This window comes from Lutra lutra, chromosome 6 (assembly GCF_902655055.1).
Source record: "Lutra lutra chromosome 6, mLutLut1.2, whole genome shotgun sequence".
Lineage (NCBI taxonomy): Eukaryota > Metazoa > Chordata > Mammalia > Carnivora > Mustelidae > Lutra > Lutra lutra.
This window is the reverse complement of record NC_062283.1, coordinates 131,487,373-131,503,845: the sequence shown is the minus strand read 5'-3', so window position 1 is coordinate 131,503,845 and position 16,473 is coordinate 131,487,373. Positions and strand designations below refer to the sequence as shown.

Below are 16,473 nucleotides of genomic sequence, written 5' to 3'. Positions count from 1 at the left end.
TCTTGGGACTTCTTAACCTCCAAACTTCCACAAGCCAACTCTTTATATAATAAATCTCTCATTCTATGTGTGTGTGTTTCTTTGATGTAAGTGAGCTCCTTCACTAGAATTTAGCACTAAGAGCACAGAAAACTTTTTGTCTATTTTGTTCACTTCTGTATTCCAGCTCTGGAATTGTGTCTAGCAAACAATAGGCACTCAACAAATACTTGTGGACTGTAGGAAGAAAAAAATTTGCTTGTGGTATTTTCCCAAGGTCTAAGACCAATAACAACTTGTGCTCATGTGCGTATTTCTTCACAGATGCTCAGAGCATGTCCACATGTGTTACCTTATTTATCCTTACATCATCCTATAAGAGGGGGAGGAGGGGAACCATTTAACTATGACTCATATTCAATGGTGAACTGGGAATGCTTGGTTCTTAGGAGTCTTAACGCCCTGTGTTTTGAAGCTACAAGCACCTCAAAAAGCACCTGCTGGGCATACCTTCACTTATCTCATGAACACAATGTATTTTGGAATCCTGTCTTGAAAGAATTGATTTCTTTGCCTTTTTTCTACAAGAATGGGCCAGCAAAAATACACTCAGTCAATATGAATTTTAAACATTTAAAATTCTTTCCAGACTGAGAAAGCTATAACTAAAAGTTGTTTCAGAACTCACAAGTGCACGTGAGGTAAGAGGAAGGAAAGGTTTCAGGCACCCTCTGGAGTTTGTCTTCAGAACCCTGAAACCAAGGAGTAGATTAATTTGTAGATTAATAATACCAATAACCCCTTAGTGTCCTATGAATACTGTTATGTGACTCTCTTACTCCCTGTCAGTCCCCCCCCCACCTCAAATCTGTATTAGGTATTTCCATGACAATTTGTGAACAATGTGCAGATGCATATGGTTTTTGACATTAAGATTTCATAGGAGGGAGATGATATATAATAAACTTTTTAAGTAAATGTACCAATATTCCAGCTTTTAAATAGTAATCCGGTAGTCACAGGCCCCAAATTACATTTTTATTTTGTGTTTATTTGTGTACAAAATATGTTATAATTTACTGATGCATGTGCAGCAAAATATACTATCACATACAACAAAAATACACCTTTTACTCTTCTTCCCCTGCCCCTGAAAAATGGCAACACTGTTTTGGCAGTTCAGCAGCTAAAAATAAAGTGCTATAATTAAGCAGTATCATAATGTCTTCACTTGACAAATGTGATGTACAATTTGAGTACACGACCACATCTTTTGTTAGTTTTTTTCACAGAACAGGAAAGCCCACATCCTGAACCCCTTCAGAAGATACAAATACTTGTATATATATGTACACATGTATACACTGTATATGTAAAGTGCCAAAGAGCCTCTTTGTCTTTTGTGAGTTTGATGTAGTTATGTTTATTCTCTCTTCCTTTCTTTCCAAAGTCAGAATCACACCACTGGGATCTCAGAGTTCATCAGCAGGCACCGAGAAGCTCACTGAAGGGTGGCTTGTTGTGAGTGTGGTGTTGGCAGGAGGACGGAGGGAGGGAGCCTTCAGACCTCACTGGGGGACCTGGAACGGAAGGGCACTTTGGACTGGAAACAGCCACAGAACAGGAGCCACAGGGCACGCTGAATCTCCTGGTTGCGGAAGGCATAGATGATGGGATTGATCATGGAGTTGTAGGTGGCGGGCAGCAGGGTGGCGTAGGTATAGACTGCCGGGTCCTCGCGGCTGCCTACCACGCAATAGATGGCGAAGGGCAGCCAACTGGCGCCAAAAGTGCCCAGTACCACGGCCAGCGTGCCCACACCCTTTCTGGTGGCTGCCAGGTGGGGCGGCGCCAGGCAGTGCTGCTGCAGCGCGATCTGGTGCGCGTGGCGCCAGACCACCTGGCAGATGCGCACGTACAGGTGCAGCATGATGCCGAAGACCGCAAAGAACGCCGCGGAGAGCAGCGCCACGTGGCTGCGCGTCAGCGGGCTCACCACGCTGCAGGTGGCGCGCTCTGCTAGGCAGTTCCAGCCGAGCACGGGCAGCAGCCCGAGGCCTAGGGACACCGTCCAGGTGGCGGCGAGCAGGATGTGCACGCCCAACAGGGTCCGGCGCGAGTAGTAGGTGAGCGCGTTGTAGAGAGACAGGTAGCGGTCCACCGTGATGGCCAGCAGGCTGCTGACCGAGGCAGCGAAGGAAGCCACGAGGAAGCCCACCGTGAGCAGGCTCACCGTCTCTGAGGGCACCACGTACTGGAACACGAAGTGAAGGATGAGACCGCAGCCCGCCAGCAGGTCGGCCGTGGCCAGGCTGCCCACCAGCACAAACATAGGCGTGCGCAGCGCGGGGGTGGACGCAATTAGAGCCACTACCAGAGCATTTTCGCCTGCGATCACCGTCCCCGACACGCACAGGAGCACGTCCCAAGGATTCACCGCCGACAGCAGCAGCCCCGGTGGCCCGGCCGGCAGCTGAGAAGACAGCTCCAGGGACACGTTAGCCGCGCCGCCGCCCCCCAGCGCCGCCGCTGCAGGGGGCCCCCATTCACCGCTGTCCCGCGCCCCTGCCGCTGTGGCCGCCGCCGCCGCTCCCTCGGCGGTCACTGCCACCACCTGGGACTCGTTGAGCGAGGAGGCGCTCGCGTTCATTGCGGCCTGTCGCTGCACCCTGCTTGGAAAAGGGAGAACAAGCGTCAGGTGTGTGGTTCGAGCCTCCCGGGAACTTCCCGTGCTCAGGTGCCCGACTTATATTGCTCATCCCACCGCAGGACGCCAGAGCAGAGCGAGGAAGCAGTATCGAGAGCCTGAAATTAGTAAATACCTGTTGAGTGACCGGGCGAGCGAGTGAGGGAAATGCACACGAATGCCCCCACAAATAGATCTGAGTTTTTGCACAGACATGTGCACGGACAGAATGCACTCGCTTGCACAAAGATCAGTCCCGTAAGTGTGCCTGTGATTGCACACGCATCAGTTTGCCCCGAGCTAGGGGTCTCAGCCTTGGCGGAGTCGCGCCTGGGCTCTGGCGGCCGGGTTAGGCTTTCTCCTAAACTGGGCGGCGGAGTCGCTGTCCGCGGTGCTGAAACCGAAGTTTCTGATGTCGCGGAGTTCAGCGGGCCCTGAAGGCCACAGAGATCCCTGGGAAAGGGGTTTTGGGGAGGGAGGTTGAGTGTCTGTGTGCCCGGAGGATGTGGAGCCAAGCGTGCCCCCATTTCTCCGGCTTTAAGGACTCATCCCCTGGCCATCCTTCACCCCTTCCCTACTCCACACCCTCAAAGTTCGTCGCGGGAGCCGGGCTGCTCACCTGGGGAGTCAGGGCTTCAGGAAGTCGCTGATCATGAGCGCTGCAGCGGGGCGCCAGGCTGCGCTCCCCGCGCGCGCGGACTGAGCCTATGCCTGCGGCGCGACAGGGCCCGCGCGGAGCAGAGCGCCGGGCTCCTGTGGCTGTGCTGGCGCCGCCGAGAGTGAGACAGTCAGAGGCAGAAAAGGCGGCTACGAGCAGCGCGCCCGCTGGAGACTGACAGGCAGGGCGCGGTGACGTCAGGCTCCCGGCTCCTGGGTGCGAGGCGGCACTCACTCTGTTTCACCGCCCATCACTAACCCCCCACCCCACCCCTCCTCCCCCAAAGTATGTCTCAGAGGGTTCAAGGAGGGAGCAGAAGCCGGAGCGGCCACTTCCAGTCCAAAACGTCCAGGAGTGGGATAAGGGAACGAGGAGAGAGAGAGAGAAGAATGAAGTCTTTGAGGAGGGTGAGCTGGGAGGGGAGGAGTCAGGTGTGACCGCTCAACCCACGGTCAAAGGTCACTGAGAGGCTCAGGTGGGTGTTTACGTCCGGAGAAGGAGGAGATTAGGGCAGAGACGTCAGACCACACAGGTGCTACCTTTAAAAAAGATACAGTACTCTGATGCGGGCAGGAATGAATGAAAATGAGTTTTTGAGAGGATGTTTGTGGTGGGTGTCAGTCGAGTAGAGCCAGAGGAGAAATGTAGAGTTGAATAAACAAGGAAAAGATGGGCCATTTGAGGAAAACAGTCTTTTTGGAAGTTACCTGTGCAATTCCTCTCTCTTTCCCTCCATTCCTTCCTCTCCCTCCCCAAGGTCTTTCTGGAACTCTACACATCAGGTTTTACCATGATTTCCCAGCTCAGTGTTTCCCAGTTTCGGTGTGGATAGTGCCTTTGGAACCCACTCTTCAATTAAATATCAGGTCTGTGTCTTTTCAGAAAAGAAGAAAACAGCAAAATGTGATTTACTTTCCTGGCAACAGACTTTGCCCTGTTAATTAGTACCCTATAAAACAAATTACAGGATGAAAATAGTGATAACTCAGCTGCACCAGACTTCAGTAGGCAGGAGTTTTATTTTCAGCCCAGATAAATCATTCTTTTGGTTTAAAGATGTTTTGTTTTGTCAGTAAAATACAAGTAGTAGACTTCTTCTTTTATTCAATCAGTCAGAATCTCCAATAGTTGTAATTGGGCAAAAGCTGAAATAATTGACCTCTTCGAAAGCTCTAAAATAATGATTGCACGGTGGCATGGTGGCATAATACCAAGTTCACAGCCATGACTTTCAGGGACCACAGGCTCTGGGCAAAAGTGAAAATAGACAATATTTGCTATCGGTGCTTCCCCTGCTTTTCCCTCTTCCCTTTCCTGGCTTCACTTCACCTCTAGCCCCATGGGCTCTACAAAGAAAAATCAAAACAAACAAAACAAAACTCAAACTGTGTACAGGCTGGTGTGGGAGGTAGATTTTTACTCTGGTTTTTTCTCTTTAAACATAACCCCCAAGTCCAGGCTCCTTCTGGACACCTTGCCTCAATGCAGCTGAACTTAACTAGAGGAAAGAAAGACAACTATAGGACCATTTAATTCTTGGCTGCGATAGCCAACATTGGACCATAGAATGAGTTTATACACATTTTTTCTATTTGGGAGGTTTATAAAATTCTCCAACTACCATTTTCATGAATCCCCAAACTGACTGAAGTTCCAAGTTTCTGAAAAGAGTTTCAGTAAAAGATTCTGATGTAAAAGCCAAAAATGTTGTTTCAGAGCTGTCAAATGTACTGCCAAAGCACTATAACAACACGTTAATTACAAAATTTCCAATCAGTTAAAGGCCCAAGAGGAGGAGAATCCTTCTTAATGTCTGTATGTGTTACATTTTTACACACAATGCAGTCGAAAGTGTGAGATTCACCTTGAACACCTTGAGGCTTTCACCATTGCTAAGAGTGAATGTTTTGGTGGTCTTAAGAGGAAGATAGCATATGTAGAATTATGTACATAAATGCTGGTGGAGGGTTCGTAGACTGTCTTTTCGTCATGCCAGTTTGTGGTTACCTCTCTCAGTTGCTAGGCTGAACCTTGAAAGTAGACAGAACACCTTATTTCAAGCTCCTTCTTATCTCCCCTCCTTCCTGGGAGGCAGAAGATGGGAAAGAAGAAAGGTGTGTTATGGTTATAAATAAATATTACAGGTACTTCATTATCTACTCTGCCAACAGCTCCTCATAAGTATTTGCCCCTCCAGTGGTCTTCTAAAATGTTCAGCCTGTGAGCATTTTCCACTCCCAGCCCAGCTTTTGGAGGAGATCAACACTGGACCCAAGGCTAGATAAGACCAGCCAGCTATTCTCTGTTGAGCTGGTGACCAGATTCTTCTTGAAAATTTGAATTAAGACACTTGTGACAAGGGTCAGTCAGTGTTGACTCTGGATATAAAAGATCATCAAAAGTTAGTGTTGGAGCACTCCTGTTGAGCCTTGTGTGAAATGAGTAATCAGAGGAAGCCAGGTGCAATGAAAGAAAAAAGCAGATGTGTAGAAGAACAGAGATGAAGATCAAATGACTGAGAGATGGAGGGGGTGACTGTAGTCGCTGAGTGTCTTATTCCTGACTCTGGGAGCCTGGGTCCCTGGATGCCTTGAAATTGCCATTTGTATCTTGACTACAAACCTTCCTAATCTTGAGCTACCTTGAGTGAGTTTCTGTTCTGTGATCATTGATCATTGATGAAAAGTATCATTCATCTACCAGCTTGTCTGGTTTCTGGTTATGTTTTGGGGCAAGCAAAATTTGGTTTCTGGCTTGTAGTCACTCATCATTGCCAACTCTGGTGCATGCCCATCATATCCTCTGGTGCCTTTCTATTCTAGCATTATCTAAGCACTAACATGAGAATGCTTTCCTTGTCTGAGGTTATGCCCAGAAATTATATCCTCTCAATCACAACTCTTTCTCTGGCTCTCCTGGGTAACTTTTGCCCATTTCAGCCTAAGCCAGTGGTTTGCAACACTGGCTGTGCATTAGAATTACCTGAAGAGCTTTTAAAAACTATTCCTTCTTGGATCCCTCACCCAAAGAGTCTGATTCATTTGGTCTGGAATGAGGATTGAGCATCAGATTTTCTGAAGAAGCTAATAGAAAGCCAGGGTTGAGAACACTTGTCTCAGCAATTGTACAATCTCCTTCCTTATCAGCTTAGCATGCAACTGAAGTGGTGAACTGGAGTTTGGAATAATCACAACAAAGGAATTTTAGCAAAATCCAGTCACTTAGTTTAATTTCAGATTTAAGGCGCTAACCAGATCTCCTCCACCACCCTTTAGTTTTCCACACCCACAAGAACCTCCATTATGGCCCAGGATGATTGCTGACACTTGGTTTCCTGTGGGCTCTGAAGAACTCAGTGGCTCCCATCGGGGATATCTAAACTATGGTTGCCCTGGACCCTCTATTTTTCTGTAGAGGTACAGAATACTCTCGAGATACCTCAGCATCTGCCTCCTTCCTAGTTCTGAGTTCACAGCCATTTCCCAGGTGTGCCCTCTCCTGGCCCAGATTTTTGCAAGCCAATTCTGTTTTACAAAGTTAGAGCTGCAGTCAGTCAAGCTGTCTAACCCTTATAAAACTAGGTTGGAAAGACCCATGCTAGCAATTCTGGCCCATGTCTCTGAGCATCTGTAGACACCCCTACACACACACACACACACACACACACACACACACTCGATCTATGTTCTTAGAGGCAAGCAGTCTAGTTTTATACTGGAAAGTCTAAGTCTATTTGGTGGTACACAGATACTTTTGCTGACAGCTCAGGAAGAGAGCATGTGTTTAGTGAGACATATGAAGCTGTTATTACGAAAGATTGTTGCTGAAAGAGGCAGCAATCACAAAGGACCATTGAACAGCCGATATCGTTTGTCCAGGTCCAGCATATTGGATGGAGTGTAATCTTTTGGGAACACATGCTGAGGCAGATGAATGATACTCAAAATATCTCCATTTCTCTGCTCTCACCATCTTCAGGGTTTCCTCTCCCCCTCAGACAATGGACATGTGCCATGATGCCCAAGGTACCTACCTACTGCTTCTGTATGCCCAAACACATTAGGGGTATTCCTACTTCATGCCAGGTGAGTAGCCTTTACTCCAAGGACTGTTATTCTGGGAGGTCAGCATAACCTGATGTTCCCACCAAATTTAGAAAAGGAGAAGACCACTATTATTATCATTACATGTCCACAAGATGTAGAACATTGGGCAGGGCAGTTGAAATTTTTTATTTAATTCAGTGGTGAGCAACATTTTTTTTTTTTTTTGCATGGGAAACAAATTAGGAAAAATAGTAGCATTTAAAGACATTATGTCCTTTTTCATAGAGAGCAAAAATAACTTTCATGGAGTTTCATGGGGATATGCATAATGTTACAAGTTAGATTCAGTTAGACTAGATTAGTACTGACTTTTTGAGCATGAGAATGACGAAGTTGGCTCTACTGGTATTTTTGAGAAGTAACACAGAAGAAATCTTCTCTGCCGTGCCCTACATTTTCGAGGTGCTTTGGACATCACAAAGCAGGTTCATACTCTTTATCTCATTTCGTTCTTTAAAACAATTACATGGATTTGGGGGTTATTTACCTTGCAGCTGGGGCAACTGAAGTTCAGAGGCCTGAAGTGAGTTGTTCAAGGGCACACAGGACACCAGAGGTACGTATAAGATATCAGCAATATTATGAGAAAGCAAACAAATATTGATTCAATCTACACAAAGGTATGTAGACTCCAAAACTCTAAAAGGCTTTACTTGAAATAGATGTATTCAAAATGATAGAGTTTGTATTTTATAACTTCAGTATTACTATGAACAGCTGTTTATAGATGACGTTGGCTGCCTTGTAAGTTCCTTTTTAAATGTATTGTTAAAAAAATTAAAGGGAATTTTGAAAGATAAACTTTCACCCACATTCCCATCAGGAACTAGGATTGCCTCCCCCCACCCCAGATCATAACTTCTTGAGGGTTGAACCAGTTCCAATGAATTTTTCCATCAGTATAATCTATCTGGTACAGAGTAGATACTCAATAAACATCTAATGAGTGACTTTTCAGAATTTACCACATACATACATAGCTTACATATAATGCATATACTATGTATATAGGGCACAATTTAAATCTTCACTTCATAATAAAGAGTATGCTATAAATATTTTTATATGTTACATTATAGTTATTTTATAGTTACTTTTGTTTACTCATTCACTCAATAAACATATACTGAGCAGCTACTACATTATAGACATTGTGCCAGAAAATGAAGATACCAAAATAAGTGCCTATTCTCAGAAACAAGTAAATAGATCCTATAAAAACAGTGTGGAGTAAAGGGGACACTCAGGAGGAGATTCTCACCCCACCTGGAGGAGTCAGAAAAGGCCTCTCCGAGGTGATGATGCCTGAGCTGAATTTTGAAGGACGAGTAGCATTTAGATTAGGAAGACGTCAAAGTGTTCCAGGCAGAGGGAGCTGTAGGTGCAGAGGCATGAAGTCAAAGGCACTTGGCACAAGCCACTGGACTGTGGGTAGTTAATTGTGGCTGGTGTGTCAGACAAAAGAGCAAGAGATACACCAGATAGTTGGAACCAATTCATGAAGGGCTTGGCCTCCTATGCCATAGCAGGAGTTGGATTTTATCCTGAAGGTGATGAAGAGCCTGTGGCAGATTTTCTTAAGCAAGGGTGATTGATATCATCAGATTGGATCTCTCTTACCTACCAACAACTGTATGATGAATGGAGTAGAGAAGGGTAAAAGTGGAGTCAGGCAAACCTGTGGGGAGGCTGCTGTAGGGATCTATATAGGAGATTCTGGGGGCCTGTCGGGGGGACTGATGGAGGAGATTGGAGGAGTTGATGGATCCATTGCATGTTTTTGGTATTATATTAATTAAAGCAAATCTAGATGCTGTGAAAGATACTTCTCCAGATCTTGGTGACATAACATACTAGAAGGTTGTTTCTTACTCACATGAAATTCAAAAGAAGTTTTTTGGTGGGCAGACAGCCTTTCGCATATTCAGTCCAGAAACCCAGCTCCTTCCATGTTTAGTTCTACCCTCCTCTAAGACTTCAAATTTTCAACATTCACCATTTTAGCATTTCCCCATTCTGGTAATTAGGAAGTGAACTTGGAGAATTCTACCTGGAGTATTTTATGGGACATGCCTGGGAGTGGGTGGGGAGGTAGACAGACACAGATAAAGGGAGTGAAGGTATCAAGAATGACTACCAGTCTTTAGGTGTGGACAGAAGTGGACCTGGAGAGAGGCAGTGTGGCAATTGTGAACATACTGAGTTTGAGGTGGGACAACCAGGTGCAAATCTCTAGTAAAGATGAATAGACGGGTTGTTCTAAAACTCAGCAGGGGGTGTAGATTGGAAACATAGGTTAAGATACTATATAATAATAATAATAAGGGTCACCTGGGTGGCTCAGTGGGTTAAGCCTCTGCCTTCGGCTCAGGTCATGATCTCAGGGTCCTGGGATCCAGCCCCACATCGGGCTCTCTGCTCATCAGGGAGCCTGCTTCCCCCTCTCTCTGTCTGCCTCTCTGCCTACTTGTGATCTCTCTCTGTGTCAAATAAATAAATAAATAAAATCTTTAAAATAATAATAACAATAATACCATTCATTGAATTTGTACCATTTACTATGGTACTCTATGGGGTGGATCCTATTGTACTTCTCATTTTACAGAAGAGATGCTGAGGATTGGAGGTGAAGTAACTTTGCCATATGGTTGGAAAGTGAGAGTCAGAATTTGAACCCCATTCTTCTGACTCCAACTGAAGGGAGTTGATAAGCCTAAGCAAAGAAGACTAGAGACAGTCCCTTGGGGAATACACCCTTTACTGATGGGGAGATGAAGAGGTCACCAGGGAGCAAACTGAGAAGAGCCATCCGAGAAGAAGGACGTATCACGGAAACTCAGCCTCGGTCAGAGAATAGAGAGTGGGTGTGGAAATCAAAGGAAGAGTGAGTTTCGGGAGGAAGAGAGTCAAATTATATCCTGAGAGGTCAGGGAAGAAAAAGGTGTTAGCTGAACACTTTCCAGAAGGTTACTGGTGACTTCACTGAAGGTGCAGGAACTGGGGGGCAGCACGGCTGGAGTGAATGGGCTGTAAATGAAAGGTGAGAAAGAAGAGTGCAGATGTAGTGAAAAGTAGGGCCATCTGTACCCCAATGTTTATAGCAGCAATGGCCACGGTCGCCAAACTGTGGAAAGAACCAAGATGCCCTTCAACAGACGGATGGATAAGGAAGATGTGGTCCGTATACACTATGGAGTATTATGCCTCCATCAGAAAGGATGAATACCCAACTTTTGTAGCAACACGGATGGGACTGGAAGAGATTATGCTCAGTGAAATAAGTCAAGCAGAGAGAGTCAATTATCATATGGTTTCACTTATTTGTGGAGCATAACAAATGTCATGGAGGACAAGGGGAGATGGAGAGGAGAAGGGAGTTGATGGAAATTGGAAGGGGAGGTGAACCATGAGAGACTATGGACACTGGAAAACAATCTGAGGGTTTTGAAGTGGTGGGGGGTGGAAGGTTGGGGGAACCAGGTGGTGGGTATTAGGGCACGGATTGTATGGAGCACTGGGTGCGGTGCAAAACCAATGAATACTGTTACACTGAAAAGAAATTAAAAAAAAAAAAAAAAAAAGAGTGCAGTTTGGCTCCGGGGGGAGGAGAGTAATAGGGCCCTAGCTAGATAGAGATGTAGGTCCAAGAGTGAGATTTTCCTTAAAAATTTGAAGAGAAAAGAGAGAGCTGAGTGGCCAAAGTTGATTTCAGAGAGAGTAGCTATTTGAGGGTGTGAGATGGAGGGGAACAAAGACACACAGGGTCTGGAAGAAAGGTGGAGGGGCAGGAATGACGAGGGGTCCAGATGGAGCCACACACAGGAATTTTAAGTGGGGAGCCACAAACTCAAGACATTGCCTTCTAATTCTTTGTGAAATTTGAGGAGGAGGACCCCAGCTAATGGATGGTAAGTGGAAAGGGTCTTTACGGTTATCATTTTGATAGCTATACAATATTACATTGAAGACACAGAGTGGCATTTAATTTATCATTTTCCTGCAGTTAGACGTTTAGATTGTTTATATGTTTGCTATCGTAGATAACTCTGCAAAGATTACTTTCATGAGCATAATTATTTTTATTTGATTTGATTATCTCAACATGAAAATTGTCAGCCAAAGGGCAGACACATTTTCATGGCTCTTGAAATGCACGGCCAAATTGCTTTTCAAAATGACTATAATAATTTAGAATGCCAATAGCACTCTGTGAGTATACAAGTTTCTCTGCAGCTTTTATAGCACTGGGTTTTATTATTTTAAAATGTTCTTTCAGCTCAAAGGGTATAATGGTATCTCATTAATGATTTAAATTATATTTATATGATTTCCACTAAGTTAGACCATTTGTCTCTCTTTCTCTAAGCAACTCGAATTTTCTCTTATTTGAATGATCTGTTGTTAACCTCTGTCTGTTAGGACTTAAAGCTGGTCCTATATACCTGATCAAGTCTACTGTAGATATTAATCTTTTGCATGTCAAACTTGAGGAAAATTTTCCCTTTTTTCCCCTTTACTTTTGATTGTTCAAAGTTTTTTTTAAAAAAGATAACATATATTTCAGTATGTAACCTAAGAAAGGCATAACATGACTTCAGAGTAGAGTTTTCTGACATTTATTGGAGAAAAGAGAAGACAGAGATCTTCTGGGGAGACAAAAGTTCCCAGGAGGGGCTGGACCCTACGGAAGCTGCAGTCTCCTCTGAGTATCAAAAGCCCAACTCTCTGGCCAAGGTCGGTATGTATACCCAAGGAAGGTATAGGCACGTGAGGACAGCAGAGACTTTGGGCAGGCCTGGGAGACCATGGCTCTTAAATTATGGCACAGAGCTCCTCAGGGAGGTCAGAGATTAGTGCCTCAGCTACAAGGGAGGCCAGTAGGCTCTGGGTAATTAAAGAGCCCAGCCCAGTGGGAGCACAGTAGAGACTAGCCTTGGTAAAGGTGGGCATCTGGTTGGAACACAACCCACTGGAAACTCTGAACAGAAAAGAAGCCCTAAAGAGAAGGAAGTAATTACAGGAGAAGAGGAGGGGAAGAGGAATCATATTCACTTAGACCCTTGCCATGGGCCATGGGCCATGGGCCAGGCACATCATTTTACCCACCCATGGCCCTGTGGGACCGTTGCTTATCACTCCCACTTAACACATGAAGAGAAGACGTTCAGGGGGCATAGGGAAAATTCACTGCTACACAGCTTCTAAGGGGGGACCCATTTGGTTCCCAAAGTCTCACTTCCTTAGAGAACATTTTGGCTCTAGAAGGGGGAGCTGAAGCGTGGTCCATGTAATGTGTGATCTGGGGACAAGGGAATCAGTTAGGGGCAGTGAGCAAATTTTGGAGGGTCCCCTAGGTCAAGGGGAGGAATTTGGATTTCGTGCAAGAGGAAACAGAGACTCGGGGCAGATTCTGAGCGTAGAGATGATTTGAACTGATGCTTCAGGAAGACAGTGGGGAGTGGAGAGCAGAAAGTGCCTGCTTTTCTGTGACACACTTGTGGAGACCAAGCAAATAAATCAGGCCCAGTCCATGAGAGCAAGTGGGAACGGATACTTCTGGATTGAGTTAAGATAACTCTCCATTCTGGAGGCTTATCTGAAATGCAATCCTCTGATCTTTTGAGAAGGTTTCTAAAACCTGGGAGAGGTTGCTAAGGGAATAAAGCCCTAAGTATCATAAACAGCTGAATCCATAAAATAATTTTCCCAAAACATCATGAGTTCAATAATCCAGCCAGCAGCACTGGAGGGTCTGGGGGGAGAGGAGGAAGCCTGCGGGGCTCTGCCCTCTTCCCCTCCCTCCGGCCATCCTTCCGTGTACACAGGGGACAATCCTCACCCAGAGTCCTCTTTCTGCCTGAGTTCTCAGGGTGTCACGGGCCCGAGGGGTTCCTCCAGCCAGAGACCCGGCCCTCTCGTAGGTTCTCACATCCTCCCGCCTTTTTACTTGATGTAGAATTACATGCCTACCCTGTACCCCAAACTGAATGATGCTTCCAGCAGGAATAATTGATTTGAATGACACTTATAACATGCTTATTTTCTTAGGTGGAGGTGGGTTAATTAGATTTTTCTTTTGAACTTTTTAAAAAAGGATAAATATCTACATATAACAATAAAGAGACATTCCTAAAATGAAAATAACAACAACAACAACAACAGCAAAAAACCCCACAGTATACACTGTGGACTCAGTTTTGTAAAAGAAATTATATATATGTATATGTATATATATATATATATATATATATATATATATATATATATATATATACCACACATCAAATGTTAACAGTGGTCACCTCTGAGTGGAGGCTATATATATCTTTTAAAATAATGTGTCCTTTTTAGTGCATTGGCAGAAACCAATAGCTATTTCCCAGTATCTATTCCCTTTTTATTTTATAGTAACGGAACCTCCAATTCTAGCTGATTGTTAGAATAAAAACCGTATTTCTAGGCATCCCTTTTAGCAAGGTGTGGTCATTTAATTGTTCTGACCAGTGAGATACAAATGGATGTGTTGTATGGCGCCATCCAGAAAGTGTTCCTGAAAGGAAGGGGTTTGCCCTTCTCCTTCTTCTTTCTTGCTTGCTGGAATTTGAGCATGATGGCTGGAGGTGGAGCAGCTCTCTTGGGTCCTGAAGCTGAAGGTGTTGGAGGAACAGGAGACAAGCAGCCTGAGTCCTTGATGATCATGGAGTTACTATACTAGCTCCAGACACTCTATACCCACATGAGACAGAACAATTTTTCCTCTTCTGTTTTGCTCAAGTCACTAATTTGACTTTTCTGTCACTTGACAGATTGATAAAAACACAGATAATACATTTGTTATTTTTTAAATCATAAATACATAGGGGTATATTGAGAATTTGTGTCCAGGTCTTGTACATGAAATGATTTCTCTTGCTGCAAAATTTTTTATTGAAACCATTTGTCCCAAGTTTCACTCATACCTGTTCTCACACTCCACTCAAACAACTGTGTCAGGTCAGCACTTAACACTGTGTTCAGTTTTTTTTTTTTTTTAATTTTTATTAATTTTATTTTTTATAAACATATAATATATTTTTATCCCCAGGGGTACAGGTCTGTGAATCACCAGGTTTACACACTTCACAGCACTCACCATAGCACATACCCTCCCCAGTGTCCATAATCCCACCCCTCTCCCAACCCCCCTCCCCCTCAACCCTCAGTTTGTTTTGTGAGATTAAGAGTCACTTATGGTTTGTCTCCCTCCCAATCCCATCTTGTTTCATTTCAGTTTTTTTTTTTAAGATTTTATTTATCTATTTGACAGACAGAGAGCACAAGTAGGCAGAGCAGCAGGCAGAGAGAGAGGGGGAAGCAGGCTCCCCGCTGAGCAGAGAGCCCGATGTGGGGCTCGATGTGGGGTTCGATCCCAGGACCCTGGGATCATGACCTGAGCCGAAGGCAGAGGCTTAACCAGCTGAGCCACCCAGGCGCCCCACTGGGTTCAGTTTTTATAGAAAGGACACATTGTCCCATCCCTTGTCCACGGTGTCTTAATTTTAATTCAAAAGGCTTCACAACCATGCTGGGAATAAGATATTGATGGGACTCCACTGTGATAATTTGGGGATATTTGTAGTAGCCTTTTATATTACTGAACACACTGTAAGTTGTGGCAAAACCAAAGTTAAGGTGGTCTAGGTGGCCCTTTTCCTGCCCAAGTGAGCTGCTTCTATCAAGATGTTGAGACTGGGGCTTATGAGAACCAAGAGAAGTCTGTGTGTGTGTGTGTGTGTGTGTGTGTGTGTGTGTGTGTGTGTGTGTGGTGCAGCTGTGTGTTACACATGCTATACATCTGGGTATATAGGGCTCATGTGCTGTTGTCACATAGGTGACATGTTTAAGAGGTGTCTGCGTGTGTGTATGCATGTTTCGTGAGCATGCATTTTTTGAGCCTGTGTGTTATCCAAGGGTGTGTGCCTATGGGGATGTGTACTGCACACTTGCGTCACGTTGGTTGTGTGTGTGTGCATGCATATTATGTAGGTGTGTGTTTGCAGTGTGTGATCACATGCTTGCACACACACGTGTGCAGTGCTGTGTTATATAACTGGGACAGAGGAGGCAGCTGGCGTTCCTGGGTCCTAAGGAAGGTTACAGTTGATTCGGAAGCTATGCCGGAATCAGTGATATGGAAGAACAGGAGAACGCAACCCCCAACCCTTTCCCCCAGTACGCTTCTAGATCAGAGGTGTCCCCATTCATTCCTAATAATAACACACTGTTTCCATTATGTTTACTTATCTAAACTGTAGGCAAATACCAGCAATTTCATTTTAAGTTGGCTTCAGTGCAGCTGGTACTTTTGCTTTTGGTGCTCCAAATGACTAAAGTCATTTTTTTTTGAAAATTAATTTTTTCCAGACATTTGTTTACACTGTGAAAGGAAAGTTATCTTGAAACATAAGGAATACTTAATATAACAAAATAAAAGGGAGCTATCAGATGAAGAAAAGCAGATGTCACTGAAACATAGTGTTGATATTTTGGCTATTCTCACATGTTTGGTGTGAATAACATTCTTCAGCCTCCCACACATTACCACTATATCCCCAAAAAGGCTCCATCATCTCATGAGGCTGCTGGGTGACTCAGTCAATTAAGTGGCCAACTCTTGATTTCCACTCAGGTCATGATATCAGGGTTGTGAGGTCGAGCCCCTTATAGGGATGTCTCCAGACTGCAAACATGGGATCATTAGCATGGACCATTATGCACGTAACCCTATGAGAAATAGTGTTACCCATATTTTAAACTGGGGTTGAAAGTCCCTACTTCAAGGTTACGTAAGTAGTAATTGTTCATGTTGGGGTTTGAAAGCAGGCAGTTTGGATTTAGAACTCTACTCTTTTTTTTTTTAATTTTTTATTTTTTCAGCGTAACAGTATTCAGTATTTTTGCACCACACCTAGTGCTCCATGCTCTTAACTACACCTCCCCCCTGCACACTTGCAACATGGACCCCACAGGAGCCAGGTGGGGTGTTATGGAGGTGTTACAGGGTG

General features: G+C 44.7%; 1 protein-coding gene across 1 annotated transcript; it reads right to left on the bottom strand.

Moving 5' to 3' along the window:
• Positions 1-1,451: 1,451 nt before the first annotated feature.
• Positions 1,452-3,419, bottom strand: GPR6 (G protein-coupled receptor 6). The gene is made up of 2 exons (XM_047734604.1): positions 3,285-3,419; positions 1,452-2,648 (listed from the first exon to the last, which is right to left on the bottom strand). The coding sequence occupies exon 2, from the start codon at positions 2,627-2,629 to the stop codon at positions 1,541-1,543; it is 1,089 nt and encodes a 362-aa protein (XP_047590560.1). The 5' UTR covers positions 2,630-2,648; positions 3,285-3,419; the 3' UTR covers positions 1,452-1,540.
• Positions 3,420-16,473: the final 13,054 nt, after the last annotated feature.